The sequence below is a fragment of the Pezoporus flaviventris genome, unplaced genomic scaffold (assembly GCF_033815535.1).
Source record: "Pezoporus flaviventris isolate CSIRO_AGI_PZ_B2104156 unplaced genomic scaffold, CSIRO_AGI_Pfla_v1 ptg000001l, whole genome shotgun sequence".
NCBI lineage: Eukaryota > Metazoa > Chordata > Aves > Psittaciformes > Psittacidae > Pezoporus > Pezoporus flaviventris.
The window spans coordinates 60,251,201-60,266,308 of record NW_026892549.1 but is presented as its reverse complement, the minus strand read 5'-3'; the positions used below and the strand labels follow the sequence as shown (position 1 = coordinate 60,266,308).

The window sequence follows — 15,108 nt, the reverse complement described above, 5'->3', positions numbered from 1 at the left end:
GATTTAAAAAAATAGTCCACATTATATTCAGAGTCTTATTGATAAACTAATTGCCACGTTACCTCAAACTTTGCTAAACATTCCACTGTTCCTGCTAGTAATTTCAAGCAAGCAGGCTGCATTACCCAGAGACTAGATTTCAGAATCCGTAACTACAAATGCTGTATTGTTGTCTGTGATTTGGGATGATTTTTTTACCTATAACCACGTTGTATTCTCCTTAGTTTACTTTTAAAATCCCTAAATAAACCAGGCAAAGTGAGGAGATGCAAGCTGATTCTCCTGTGGTGCGTAGTGTTCCTTTGTGTGCTGAACACATCTGAAATGCTGACCTACTATTTTGGAACTTCTTTTTTTTTGTATTAGCAGTCTTTCTTTTCCAAAATCTTAGGCCGATAATGCACAAGCAATGGAGCAAAGAAGTAGTTGACTAGCCAGAAAGCATAGCTACTGGCCTCCTTGCTAGGGATGCTTTTACATTTTCCAGCATGAGCCCATTTTGAGAGTTATTAAGAGGGATTTGGACTTCCAGGCCACTGCAGAATGATCACTAAACATTCATTTGTTGGAGACAGTCACTAGTATTAAGTGACTCTACATCCCTTGAAGGCATTGAAGGGTTGGTATTGATTTTTGAGTATCATTTGTAAAGCGTCTGTGCACCTGACAGCAACTGGACCATATCATCAGGCTATCCAAGGGATTTCTCATCAAATATATTTCTAAAGGTAACACTAATAGAAGAACTCTTAAGCTCTGAATCAGAAGATGGGTATGTAAGAGAGGGTAGTATTTTAAAGGAAAGAACTGAAAGAAAACAGCTCTGGAAGGCTGTTTGAAGTTATGGATCACAAGCTAATCCTTGATCTAGGAAGGCAGCACCATAATTGACCTGAACATTCTTGAGGGTTTTGGATTCTTACTGTTCCTGGGAGTCAGTCAATAGCAAAAAAAGCCTATTTCTTGGCTCCAGAAAAAGTGGACCCTCAGAGAAAAAAAAGAACATAAGAGGTGCTTGGCCACACTCGCTGCACCTGTGGCAGTTGATAATGCACCATGTCTAGTCCCATGCTTATGAGCTGGCTCACCTAACCTTCTCCTCTGGGAACTCGGGGCCATAGGCAGTGTGAGGTACCTACTCCACAAGTAATGCTGCAGCTGGGGCTATGTGTATGACCCTTTCCTATCACATGGTGTGAGAAACACTGTTTTGAATTAACTTTAGGTGAATACATCTGAATGTGTTGCAGAACAATTCCTGGGATTTTTTTAGTAGGATTTTAGAATCAGGTCAGATTGAGCTAACTGAGATAGAGCAGAGATTACAGTATATTTCACCTGTAGTTAGTTGAGCACTGATAGCACCCCAGACACACAGCCTGTCACTATTTTGCTAGCAAGAACAGATTTCCACCCCCAATTTACAAATAAAATCTTAAAAGTTTAACTTGGACACGATAGTATCTCTACCTGCCAAACAAAGACTTAAATTTATTTACTGCAAGGACCTAGAATTTAAACAATCAAATGTACTTTCTTTTTTAAAGTTTGTTTGTAAAAATTCAAGCACACAACTTTAGCTTTGACTTTCACCTTCGATTAAGTTTTAATCTCAGGTTCTTACGCAATTTAACTTCCTGTTGCAATAAATAGGATCCAGACAGGAATACTAGTATTTTGGAAAGGAAATACATATTCCCAGAGTTCTGCACTTAGCATCAAGTGAAAACATGATGAAAACTAAGCTTTCCGTTTTAGAACTTTCTTGCTACAGTTGGGTAGTTATCTTGACTACTACCTTATTTATTAAGTTTACCCAAACACCAGTCAAGTATTATTGTAATTGTTACTGACAAAATACTTCTGAGTAATTTCTCCAAATTTGTGAAACCTATTAGCAAGAAATAGGAACTTTTACCTTGGAGAGTCTTGAAATGCCTTTCCAAAGGATACCGAGTTTTTCCAGGAATTTGGCTTTAAGAAGTGAAAATACTTAATACTTGAATTTAATACTTAAACCACAAAACTTTGCATGTGTTTTCCTTGTAAATAAATGCTAATGTACTGCAGAAGAAGCTTATTTAAACTATGCGTACAAATATGCATGAATGCCAATTGGCTTCAATATATCCTGACTTAATTTGAACTAACTTGATGGGTCTTTTGACACAAGCTGTGCTGACTAATTGTTGCGTATTTGGGTGCACTATATCAGTGAGCACGGCAATCAAAAGCTCAGCCAGATGTTCATATTTCCTTTGATTGCCCACAGCCTTAGGTTTGAAGAAAAGTCAATCAGGAAAATTATTCTTCTTAGCAGCTGTCAAGGTACTGATCGCATTACCATAATAGCAGTCAGGAAAGCAGAATAGCTCTGATTTTCCTTTCACTTACCATGGTATCAACCTTCAGCAGCAATCTTCGGTGTTGGTTTGATACTAGCACAAAACATGAAATGATGTGAAATTAGACCAAAAGTCTTTGTAAGTCATTGATACCACCACAGTGAAGAGTGAATGTACTTCTTATCTTTGTATGAACTTATATTTGTGAGTCACTTCAATAAAAGTATCTTTTGTGTATTTTATACTGCCATATGTTTATGATGAGTTATTATTGACTGCAGGCATACTTTTTCCAAACATCACCTAAAAGCTTTTAGAAGCTGAAAAAAAAATGAAATGTATTGCACCCATATCCAGGAAACCTAAGTCTACTGAAACAATTCCTTTGGATTTACTTTAAGACCTGTAAGATACATCAAGCTTTAATTTACTCCACAAACAATGTTTTTCAATTTAGTAGTGTTTTCACGAAAGCATACACACAAAACTAAGGTGGTGTTGGGTTTTTTTCCCCCTTTTTGTGTATTTTTTTCCTGATATTCTGGAAGCATCTAACAGATGGAGAATTTGCATTTAGTTCCAGGAGGGATACAGCTCAAAACCATCTTAACCTTTCTCTCCTTTCATTCCTAGGTGTTTGGAATGTATCCTTGCATTTCCTGCATAAGTAGATCCTATCTCATTAAGGGTGAATTAGGGTTGGTTTTTTTTTTTGCTAAGGAGAACTGATGGGAAGAAAGCCTAGTCTTACAACACTGCTGTTAATTTGCTGCTTGTCTATGTGTAGGACTGGAGCAGGTCTCTTTACTTTGTTGCATGTTACCTAGAAACATCCTAAAACTGAATGCAGAAGACTCCTTGACATGGTCCTTAAAGGCGATGGACTGTGGACAAGAGGATTCCTTGTCTTCAATTGCTTGTCTTAAAAGTTGTGATGAAATGTCCTATATATTTCAGCAAGTGCAAAAGCAGACTTGTGGACAGTAACAGCTCTGTATTTTTGAGTAACAAAGCTTGTCCTTGTTTTTCACGCTGTTTAATGGGCTTCACATAAAAAAGATGAATTTAACCTGACAGATGAAGACAATAGTGGAAAGATTCTGGAAATATTATCATGTGTGGTGAGCTCCAGCAGCAATTACTCCAGGAATAAGTTTGCTGAAAGGTAGCTCCCAGGCTCAGCCACAAAAACCTGATTGGTTTTCAATCAAAACTGTCAGAGGAAGAGATTACATGAAAGAGGAGAAATCGCACCCACCCCAAAACTACTTAATATGACTTTTAGTCTCAATGGAAGAGTTTTCAGTGCAAAAACTCTTCAAAGGGTGTTTCAAAACCAATGACACATATCCCTGGTTAGTTTATAGAGTTGTTTGAATATTGTTCATTTTTGCTCACCTGCTCTCAGAAGTCCCACAGCTACTGAGGTTTTTCAGAACTGTGCAGCCCCTTCTAGCAACCGAAACACCCGGGTAAAGAAAAGAAATAACCCCTTTCTTTCCCTTTACTCTTTGAAAAGGTTTCTTGCTGTACATTACATACACTAAACTCATCAGAGATTGGTGTCGACTCATGGGAAGTGTTTGCATGGCATGACAGGAAAAAACACAAGCCAGAGGTAGAACTGATCCCTGTACACCACGGACACATAGTCAGAGGAGACACAGTGGGTTCGTGTGTCTGAAGGAGGAGAAGGCTGGGTTCTTATTTTGTGATTTGATTTTGTGGGTTTCTTTTACTTGACACTGCAGAGTTAATAGATTTGAATCTATCTGTTTGAATGTGTAGCTCTGTGACCAGTACATAGCATTCACATGCCATGTGCTTTTGCCCTTTTCTGCCTTGATGCAGCCTTGTGCTCTCTGGGTGGGAGTTGGCCACGTTTATTCACAGGAATTTGAAAGCATACATCAAACGCTCTACTCCTTTCCTGTGTTTAAACAGAAAAAGGCTGGATGCTATCTGGCTAATGCTGCCTATGCCATGAAAATATTCCAGTGTTGAAACAGCGAGACAGCCCTGAAGTACTTTGATTGGTTTGCTTCCTCTGTGTTATGTGTCCCATTAGAGTTAAATGTATGATTTCATACACCGTCACAGCTGAGTTCCACTTGGGTAATGTGCATCCAAATTTGCTGTCTATCTATATGAAGTATTTATCAGTGTGCATATTAAGATGGTATCAACTAAATTTGCTTGCATATGTTTCAGCCCTTAGATGCTTTCAAATTTGTGATTTCACTTTCATCTTAGTTTTATACTAGATAATTCCAACCTACTCATTAAATTTAACGAGTAATCACACTGGCTAGCTGCTGTTTCTACATGGAACATTTGTGCACACAGTCATCAGGAAGATTATACAAAACAGAAGAAATGAATGCACATATGCAAAACCGCATAATGGCTTGAAATAGTCAAGAATCATTTAATCAGGACATTTTTCAGGTATCATCAGTTAATGTTTACTGTCCTTTTCTTTTTAGGATTTTTATTGGTTTCTCCAGGAAAATAGTCATGGAAAAATGTGGCACCAGTTCAAATGTGGGTCCTCAAGATATTACGGCTTTGTTTTGAAGTTAATGGGTTTAGAAAATGAAATGGACTAACACTAATGTGCAGAGGGAGGTTTCACATGGTCATCAACATGAGCTGATCTTCCTGTTGTTTTCATCTGACTTTTGTTGCAAAGACAGTCGTTGGGAGGACTGTAGTGCTCCCTGACCCATATGCTTGTCTATGGTCGGGTAAAAGACACAGAACTTGAGCAGCCCTGGTCATTGCTTACTCCTAATCTGGATGTCCGTATGGCCTGGATAGATTTTATGTTTAGTGAGTCTGGAAGCATGTTATTGTGACTGTATATTGATTTCTGAGCCTGCTCATGCTCTCTGATGCACAAGTTAAAAGTAAACATAGAGCAGAGCAATAAGCCTGAGTTTTTTAATGGAAAATATTAACTAAATGTTGAAACTGTGGATAGGACTAACAAATAACAATAACAGTGTTCCAATACAAGTAGTGTTTCAGACACAGATACTAGTTTGTTACTTGTTAGTTTACTCAGAATCTTACAAAGAAAGCCCAGTGAAGTCAGCTAGGGTATAATCCCTGACTTGAATGACTTTTAGAGCAGGCACTGCTCTTTACAACACATAAAGTATGTTAAGTGAATGAGAAGTGGAGAGATTTAGAATGAAGTTATTTTTACTGACATAAAATCTGTCAAATATTAACAAAAATAAAAGGTTTTATATTCTTTTCAGGCAGTCTCTTGAGCCTATGTCTTTTTGTATTAGAATATCATCTCAATGACAGCTGAGGTGAGAAAGTAGCTCTGCTTTGTGGTCCCATGGTCCAAATTGGCTCACAAGATAACACAGCACGATGTGAAGGCTCAGGAGAATGCATAAATATATAATCTTCATAACATTCGCAGTCACTTTCTGATTTGGTCACTTAGTCCTTTATTATTCCTCAGAAAGATTTTAGAAATAGCCACTTCGATCTAGGACTGCAGACTTGCTCAATACACAGATATAAAGATCAGAGCTGTTTACTGTCAGAACCAGAACAGAGCCCATTTCTGAACAGAGCCAAGTGTGTTTCACCTGACCACTTTTCCCCTTTTTTTAACTGTGATGTTTCCATTGGAAATGATGAGGTATTTTTCTTCAAACTAACTGAAAAATATTTGACTGGTAGGAGAAAGTCCAGTGGTCTCCACACTGAGATTCTTTACCCATGTACTAGAGGACGGGAGCTGAGGACAGTACTGACAGTTGAGTAGAAAAGAAAGGCGCAATAAAACCAAGGCAAAATGGTTCTCAGTGTACAACAGAAAGGAGAAAAATATAGGGCGAAAAAGGAAGTAAGAAAGCAGTGGAGAAATATGTTCATGAAGTTCAACCAAGCCAAGTGCAAGGTCCTGCACCTGGGTCGGGGCAATCCCAGGCATTGCTTTTTATCAAATTAGCAATAAGCCTCTTTGATCATTCATGTGCCTAGAAAAGGATCACAAATAAGATACCTTTCCAAGTAAATACGATAGACATGACATGTAATATCCTGCCCTTGTCATTTTCAAGTTATTCTTGGTGCATGTACAATAAAAGATGTTCATTCACAGAAGACGGAATGTGTTTGTAATAGGAAATCAATGGCTATTAAGGCATCTCCTACCAATCATTAGCATGTGAAGCTTCATTTTAAATTAACAATGCTGTTCCTAAGGGGAGGAATCTTAAGCAAAGAACTATGCCTGTTTTTTGAACAGCTGGTAGCTTTCTGTGTCACAGGGTGACTGCTGATGTCTTCTAGCTATAATGACTGCCCACTTAGACTGAAAAAAATACCTTCCTTACATTACATGCAGTTTTCCAAGAGATGTGCCAGTCGTGGTTAATTGATATTGCCCTGTCCTGGGTTAAAAAAGAGGAAAGCGGGGAGAAAAAGGAGAAACTACACGTATACACAGGACAGTTTATACCTCCTTAGTTGTAGCTTGTCATTTAAATCTTCAGATATGTCTGCATTATTCTGAACAGAACACTGCCTCTATCTGTAATATTTGTTGTGTTTCCTGTGTGCCCACTCACTCAATCTCCATGCAACATGACAGCAACACCTGCATTTGCAGTGAAGAACCCATCTTCATTACACCACCTCCAGTGTGGCTCTTCGCTGCTCGGAGAGAGAACAGAGAAGAAAAACTGTCCAATTTGCTCTGAGGGAGGGTGATATTGCACCATCACAGAAAATCCATGTTCTCAAAAGTCTGTCAGCTGCTAGAGGTAAAATCCAGCTGTCATATAGCAACAGAATTGTCATCTGACAGTTTTAATCTGTTTGTGATTACACAGGGTTTTGATTTCTGGTGTAAAAAATGTTGAGCCTTGTTTTCTTACGGACTTGGTTGAGTAAGGCATTTTAGCTTACATAGTTTTTAGTAACAACACTGATGAATCTGAAGCTTTACGTTTTTATGGCTCATAGGACTGGAATACCGAATGTCACAGAAAGACTAAATGTGTGAGTTTTTATGTGACATTTTCTGTTCTGAAGAGCTCTTTGTTGGGTTTTTAGAGCACTGATGAGACTTCTGTTGGGAGAAAAATAAATATGTACTTTTTGCTTGAAGACAAGAACACATAATGGCAATTTTCCTCCTTTAATCAGAAACTTCGAGAGAACAAGAGTGTATTGAAACAGAGAATGGACAAAGAGGCATTAGAATCAAGAGGTGGAGAGATGTGTTCATGGCAAGGGTAAACAGTAAGTTACCTGGCTAAGGCCTTGCCTGAGAGATGTAGAAAGACTCAAGTTCATTTCCTCCTTTGAAACATTGTCAACATGAACATTAGCAAGATATGTTAACTAATACTGGAAAAAAATCTGGGTTCGTTTGTCTCCTTGCATACATCGTTACACTCTATTGCTGCACCAATCTGCTGCAGCCTAATCCTGACTTGCCAAATCAGTTAGCAGATTAAAAAAATCACATAAATTATTTTGGAAGAGGACTCAGGTGACACAGGTCATGTCTCTAGCTTGGACCCATTGCTGTTTCTGGTTCCACTACCTAAAACACTGGAAATGTTGTGTTTCAGTATTTTCTAGGTCTTGACCTAGCTCTTGTCAATAAATGGTTTACTTACCTTATGGGATCCTAGAAGGATAAACATGAGATTGTGAAGCAGTTGGTCATTCCAGGTTGTAAAAGAGTGGCTTTGGAAAGACTACTGGGTTCCCATCTTGTGTTTGATAATATTGTGTGTACTGCTGCAGCTACAAATCCATACGAACTAAATGAGAACCTGTCAGCCTTGCTGCATACTGCCAATGGCCAGATCAGTGTCTTTTCTATTAACATTTCTCTTCTCAGTACTGTTGCTCAGTGCTTGCCAGGACATGTAGTAAGAGTACTTTTAGTCTGGATGGTCTGGAAGCAGAGTGAAGTGACAGTAATGACAGTGGATGAACTCTGGACGCTGAAAAAAGATAATGACCAATCCAGGTAGACAAGACTTGATTTTATTAATAAAATTTGTATTTCCTCTTTGAGGTGAGAGTTACAAACTTTGGTTCAAAAATAAAGAAAATATGACCAGCAAGAAGTTGACTTTTGAAATCCCACTTTTACATGTATAAACGTGCATAAGAAAAGACCAGTTGGAAACGAGCCAGCAGGAACTAGTACTATTTAATTTAACAATTTTTGAAGAAATAGAAACAAACATTTCTTTTCAAGTCTTACATATATTATGAAAAATAATTACAAAAGGATTTGTGTTGTAAAGCTAAAATGTAATTTCTACTTCCAACTACCTGAATAAAATGTTCAGAGGGAAGGCCAAACCAACATTTGTTTGGTGACATTTGACTAGCACATTGTATCAGGTTTGGTCAAAGTCAGCTCTGTAGGAAGCAGTACCCTTGTATGTTGCTTAGCAACTGTGTAGAATCACATGACCTAGACATATTGCATCCCTGGCCTTTAGGTGAAATAACAAGGAAAAAATACTTCATATTAATGGGACAGGCAAATATTGTATAGGACCATTCTTTGGAACTTTCTGTATCCAGTTCAGGAAGCAAACATCCATCACTGCTTACATAAAAATCTAAGTAAACACTGCAAGAATCCATAAATAATTCTTAGAATGCAGTTTCAATATTGATGTAAATAAGCACAATGGAAACAAATTCAGATGAGAGTAAAGAGACTGATTTCTTTCACACAGATTTTTAACAGATCTTTTACAGAAAAGTTGGTTGGTTTTTTTTTTCTCATTTTTCTTACAGATTTTCCCCACCCAAAAATAGAAATTTGTTTATTTTATGTATATACAGGTATCTTAGGAAATGGTGGAATGAGAAAAGAACATAAGAAGTCTGAGGTATAGCACCATGGAACACAGCACCTTTGAGGTGCTTTCACTGAAATTCGTCACCACAGAGTGATACCAGCAGAAGAGAGTTTCAGTGTGCTGATCAAGATCTTCCAGTTTTGCCACCTTACATTTTGTTGGTGACTTCAAATAACAAGCTCTTCAACAGCAATATATACAATTATTATTAATCAGAAATGGAACTGGCTTCACTTGCAAGTACAGCTTTATTTTTTCAAATACATACACAGTTCTGACAATGGAGTTTTGTAGTTATAAAATAAGAGCCAGATGCAATTCAAAGACACATGCAAGTTTTGGAAATGGACAGAGAAATAACAGTATAGTACTGTACACAGAATAATTACAATTTATTCAACACTTTCTTAACACCGCTTTGCTGTAACGGAAGGAGCACCATGTTGTTCATTTTTTTTACAGCACCGAAGGACTCCAAAGGGGTTGTTCCTACAGTGAGCCCTATTTTGTCTGTGCCACAGCATCTTTGTAAAAAAAGTTTAAGTCATGTGATTCTGGCCCTACAAGGGCAACAATTACTTTCTAGGTAAGACATACACAATAAAGACATATTTTCTACGCCATCCTCACTCAAAACTTGCATGTGGCATAAAGTGGGTTGGTAGCACCAAAGTGCAACATTTTTGTGGATCTGATTTTTGTCTTAAGCTTAACCAAGGAAGCAGACTGGACCGACCTCAAATCCAAACTTCTGATTCTGATCACCAAAGTCATTGATCATCACATCAACTATAGGCACTTGATCTATTTTGGGTGTGTTGATTTCAATCACCGTCTTTGCATAGCCTTTTCTTGACTGTTAAAAAAGAAGGAAAGAAACAAACCCAAACATGGTTATATATCAGAGCAGTAAGCATGTGCTGTAGATCTTCATAGGCTATCTCTGAGTGTAGAATTTATAAATTATTGCCCCCCTCATGGGCAAGTTTTTAGGATTTTATTTTAAAAATTAAAGGGAATGGTTTTGATTTTAGAAAGTGATCAGCCCATAGCTTTTTGACTTACTACAACAGGCCTACAAATGAAGTTACCCAAGACATTTAATGTTTCTTAGAGAATATATATGCTATCTGTACTATTAAATAACTTACAACAATATTCTCCTAGCAGTGTACATGTCTTCCTTGTGAAAAAATTAGTTCTGAAAGGCAGAAGATCCACTTCTAAGAAGAAAGACTGTGACCATCTCACAAAGTATTACAGCAGCTGTTTGGACATGAAAGAAAGCAGTAGTCTGACAGGACTGCCAACTGATGCCTTTAGAACCAGGTTTGAAGGCACACTTCCTAACAAAGGCTCTCTAGATCCTCTAAATATCACCCAACCAAGTCATCATGTGAGTTATCAGGACTGCACTTTGTTCAGATTGTCTCTTGTATCTTGCTGAGAACCCTTTCACCTATGCCAGGGTCTCAGAATTTAGATGAGCATCAAAATTATGTAGACCTGAGCGTTCCCAGTTTAGTGACAGACTTAAAGCCTCTGAAGCTCTACATTCACCCACTGTGGATAACAAAAGCAAAATACAGAACCTACAGAAAGGCTGTCCCAAAGCAGTATGCATTCAGATGTCATTACTGAGGGGAAGAGACTGCAGCTACCTGAGCTGAATCTCTGTCTCAGAGCCAGGTGTGTATCCCGGCACTTTCAGGTCTCTGATTTCTATCATTGATTTCTCAGGAGCTGCCTTCAAAAGGCTCCCATATCAAACCCCAAAATAATTAATGAAGCTTTAACTGTCACTTGCTCCTTTGATGTCTTTGTTTAAAAGTGTTCAGTACAAGCCATTCTGTTCCTGAGAAGAGGTAACAGTTGCTATGCCTACAAGACCCTGCTGGAGAGGTAGCCAGGGAGCTGATAGGTGTTTGGGATTTTAGCTGAGCTAAGAAAAGATTCTGAAAGATACAATCCACAAACTTCACCTGGCTTTGACTACCAAAATTGAGAAAAGGAAATACAAAGAAACATATCAATACAATTAATTCACTGTTTGTGTACACATATATGGCTTAGTTCATACACGTTTTTACTGTATTCACTAAATATTCTGCCTTTATATGGCTTGATTTTGAGTATAAGCATACTCTCCCAAGGGGCTGCCTCCCCTGATTATGCTTTTTCTGCTTCTGCTCTTCTCTTACATTGTGCTCATATTAGCAAATAGTCTAGTTTCAGCGCAATGGGGCTGACAGCCTGCATGCATGCCAGGTTTATTCCATTTCTGTTGCTTGGCTTATGTTTGCTTAGGGTTTTTTTTTCTTGGTACCTATATGAAAATTAAATAACGGAATTATGTACTGTAGTCAATAATCTACTAAAAGGCATTCTATTAAAAACAGAATAGTTCAGAGGGGTTTTTTTTTTCCAGAAGAAAACTGTGAAAAAAATGTGCTTGTTTGATTTCTACATTAATTGATAGGTTGGTTTTGTAAAGACTCTTCTGAGCCTCCACTTACCGCACAGCCGTCGTGAAGGGCTTTGATGTGAGGACTGTTGTCATAAGACATTTCTTCATCATTTGATCCTAAGAACCTTAGTGCTTTGTCATAGCTGTCAGATGATGCATCATACCAAGCTACAGACTGATGACAGTTGTAAGTGAAATTCTGTCTGGCAGAGGCACTCAGTAGTCTAAGGAATGTCATTTGGACCATATTAATGGAATTGCCTTCAACATCCAAATAGGAAAGCTGGAAAATACAAGTTACATCAATATTTTTCCATTTTCTTTGTTAAAACGCAAACCAAAATTATTGTTGACAAAAGAACCACAAAACTGTCCTTAAAAAAATAAAAAAAAAAAAAATCAGCCAAAATAATAACATTTTATGGAGTGTTAAAGTTCAATAAAGCTACAGCTCAGTAAATAGGTTTTCATCTTGTAGCAATAGATTTAGGATGAAGAACTATAGTTCAGAACTCAGGACAGAATTACATAGTGAAAGACAGCAGAATCTCTTTGGGAATCTGCATTCAGTTAATTATAAAGTGATGTCATCCTGCAGTCTCATCTTTGCATACTCAGTATATTTCCAGCTACCTAGAAGTGGGCAGGGGATCTGCGCTCCAGCTGCTTCACTAAGGGTCAGTGGTGATGTGAGCACTGGGATCATTGTGGCACAATACAGAGCAGGCTGCTGTCCAGTGGCAAGAGGTTGCATACCTGTGCTAATATTTAGGGGAAAAGGCCTGGGGCTGAAGAGACTTTTTATTATCTATGTATTTGTAAAATTATTTGGGATCTGTTGATCACTGATAATGTGTACTTGATTTGTGAGTAACTGTTATGTTGCAGTGATAACTTACAAGTTTGCCTCGCTTAAATTCACTAAACCAAGATCCTGGATTCTCCTTTGGCCATGATGAAATCCTAACCTGTGAGGTAAAACAGCAGAGATAGAAGTATTTAAAACATATGTTATCAGATAGGAAGGTTTTACATTACCCGGGACAAATTTCACATCAGATAGTAGATCTCAGCCCCTTTAAAGGTCTAAAATAGGACGGTTTTCTTGTACAGAATGCCTTCAAATTAGTAACTTTAAACAGAATGCAAAGTGACAGCTTATAAAGAGAGCTATTTCTATTTAAGGGAGACTGTTTTCATTTGTTAAGTTTCAGGTAAACTGCTGGTTTAAATTTTCCCTGTGAAGAGTGTATAAATTAGAGTTTTCACTGTTGTTAATGCTGATAGATCTCTCTCATTTAGGCAAGCTTTTAGAAAGCCACCTCTACACCATCTGCCCCATCAGAGGTCATTTATAACAAGTGAGGACACTGTTAATATATAGTGTTTTATATCTACTTTGCACAGGTATAAAAGGAATAGACACAAATGAAACCACAAGAGAAATGCAGTAAGAGTCTAGGTTTTAGGTCAAATGCTAGATTATGCACTTTAACTGGCTGCGCAGCTATGTTGCACCCTGAAATGCAGTGAAATGCCAGCAAGCAGATGCAGAGATTCCCTATCTAAGCAAAACAGTGAAAATACTGTTTGTTACATCTATGTACCATTTTACCACTTCATTCAGATTTGTGCACATTTTAGTGTAACCAGAGAGATAGATATATGAAAATGTGACAATGTAATTATCTTCTTTAGTTCAACATTGCAACAGCGTAGTAGGATCTATCAGCAGCCAGCTGAAAACACAGATTGGCACTTACTCCTTCAGATTTTTTATCTGGGTAGATGCAAGTTTCTCCGCCTGCTGTGAAATTGCAGTACACTTTGAAGGAATCTCCAGAACATCCCTGGTTAGGATCAATCCAATACTCCCCTAAAACAAATGAGAAATTATTTGGCTTATGTAGTGGAATCAGTATTTGTAAGAGCCAGGTTTTACTGCTACCCCAGTACCTTTTCCTCTACTTTGGTCCTCCAAAGTTTTTAGCAAAGTTGTTTTATCTGAATGATGAGAAAGCAACACTTTTCTGCCCTGTGATTTGTTTCTGCTATTATCAAGACTTAATAGACTTATCAAGTCTATTTTTATCTTTTCTTTTGCCTAATTTTTTCCTTTTCTTTTTCTCTAATTTTACTTCAAACCATGATTCTGTTGCAGGATACTGCTTGAGGTTACAAAAGAACTTGGTCTAGTGGAGGAAGGACATTATGCGTGGAAAATACATTGCAAGTCTCAACAATTTGGCCATTTCAATATTTAAGATAGAAGGATAATTTGTACCTGTGGTAACAGCACTTTCAAAAACAGAGCACAGGCATCTTCAGGCATAAAAAAGATACGGCTTAGGTCAGAGAGAAAAATCTGTAGTTATTTGCACACCTATCTACATAAAAACATGGCCACACAGGGCTTGGTCAGGTTGTAGCTGGCACAACTACTTAAAGCTTTTATTGAAAGAGACATATTTTAAGCAAATACGTTTTTGCTACTGGGTTAGGAAGCTGCAAGACTAGACTAGTGAAGCTCCAGGCTGCTTCAGTTGATAAAAGCACCTTAACTAATCCTTGGTTAGGTGACACAGTAGGAAAGACAGTTAAAACTTCCCCTATATAGTTTCAAGAATCCTGCCAGACTGGCATGTCTGAGAATTCAGGCTCTACAATGCTAGGGTGAGTGAAGGCTGAGCATGAAAGAGAGCCACAGTCAATCCAAGGTCCATTAAAAATCAACACTTTTTAACACCATACTAATTATAATGGTGATTTCTGTGGTGTGGGTCCTTCAGCTAGTTTCTCGGTAAGACAGCAGATGATTTTCTGACACTAATGTTCTAATCCAATTTCAAGCTAATACTGAAGGTTTCAAAGAAGAATGACAAATCCCTTCATCAGTTCTGTCTTCTAATTACAGGACATAGACAAAGCATTTATGGTATTTCAAAATTCTATTGATTCAGGCTGTATTTACTGAAAACAAGTGCTTGCCCCTGGAGAATCTTGTGTTTTAATGAATGCATTTACTTCTATTTTAAACAAAATATTACTTTTATATGAAGAAAGCTCCAGATACTAAGCAAATACTGGTAAATGAAGAAAGTGAATCTGGTTTATAAAAACCATCCATTAACGCCACTGAATTGTAAAATATATATTTTTCATATAGCATATACATTGCTTAACTACGCCTCAAGGCAACCGTCTGTTTTTATCTATCTAGAATGAAAACAATAAAATAGCATTAAACTGTTGAAATCCATTTTCCCTCCCATTTAAAAGCACAACAAAATACTGATTTGAACTTGGAAAATTATCCATTGCAATTGAAAAAACTACGAAAGCATGAAAGCTCTGTGAAGGCTAACTTTCATTTAAACCTTTCCAGAGGGTAAACTCAGAAAACAACAAAGAATAATTGAATCAAGAT

General features: G+C 37.6%; 1 protein-coding gene and 1 long non-coding RNA gene across 14 annotated transcripts in view; one reads left to right on the top strand and one right to left on the bottom strand.

Annotated features, from left to right (window-relative positions):
* The window catches only part of LOC133273253 (uncharacterized), a 113,861-nt gene that overhangs the window by 49,768 nt on the left and 48,985 nt on the right, over positions 1 to 15,108 (top strand). The window lies entirely within an intron of this gene.
* Positions 9,115 to 15,108, bottom strand: part of LOC133273098 (collagen alpha-1(XI) chain) — a 472,710-nt gene continuing 466,716 nt past the window's right edge. For all 12 annotated transcript variants that reach the window (XM_061461051.1, XM_061461060.1, XM_061461067.1 and 9 more), the window contains 4 exons: positions 13,445 to 13,557; positions 12,581 to 12,649; positions 11,731 to 11,964; positions 9,115 to 10,070 (listed from right to left, as the gene is read on the bottom strand). In XM_061461051.1, coding sequence (XP_061317035.1) covers positions 9,924 to 10,070; positions 11,731 to 11,964; positions 12,581 to 12,649; positions 13,445 to 13,557 — 563 coding nt within the window. In that variant the 3' untranslated portion in view covers positions 9,115 to 9,923. The remainder of the gene's footprint in view (positions 10,071 to 11,730; positions 11,965 to 12,580; positions 12,650 to 13,444; positions 13,558 to 15,108) is intronic.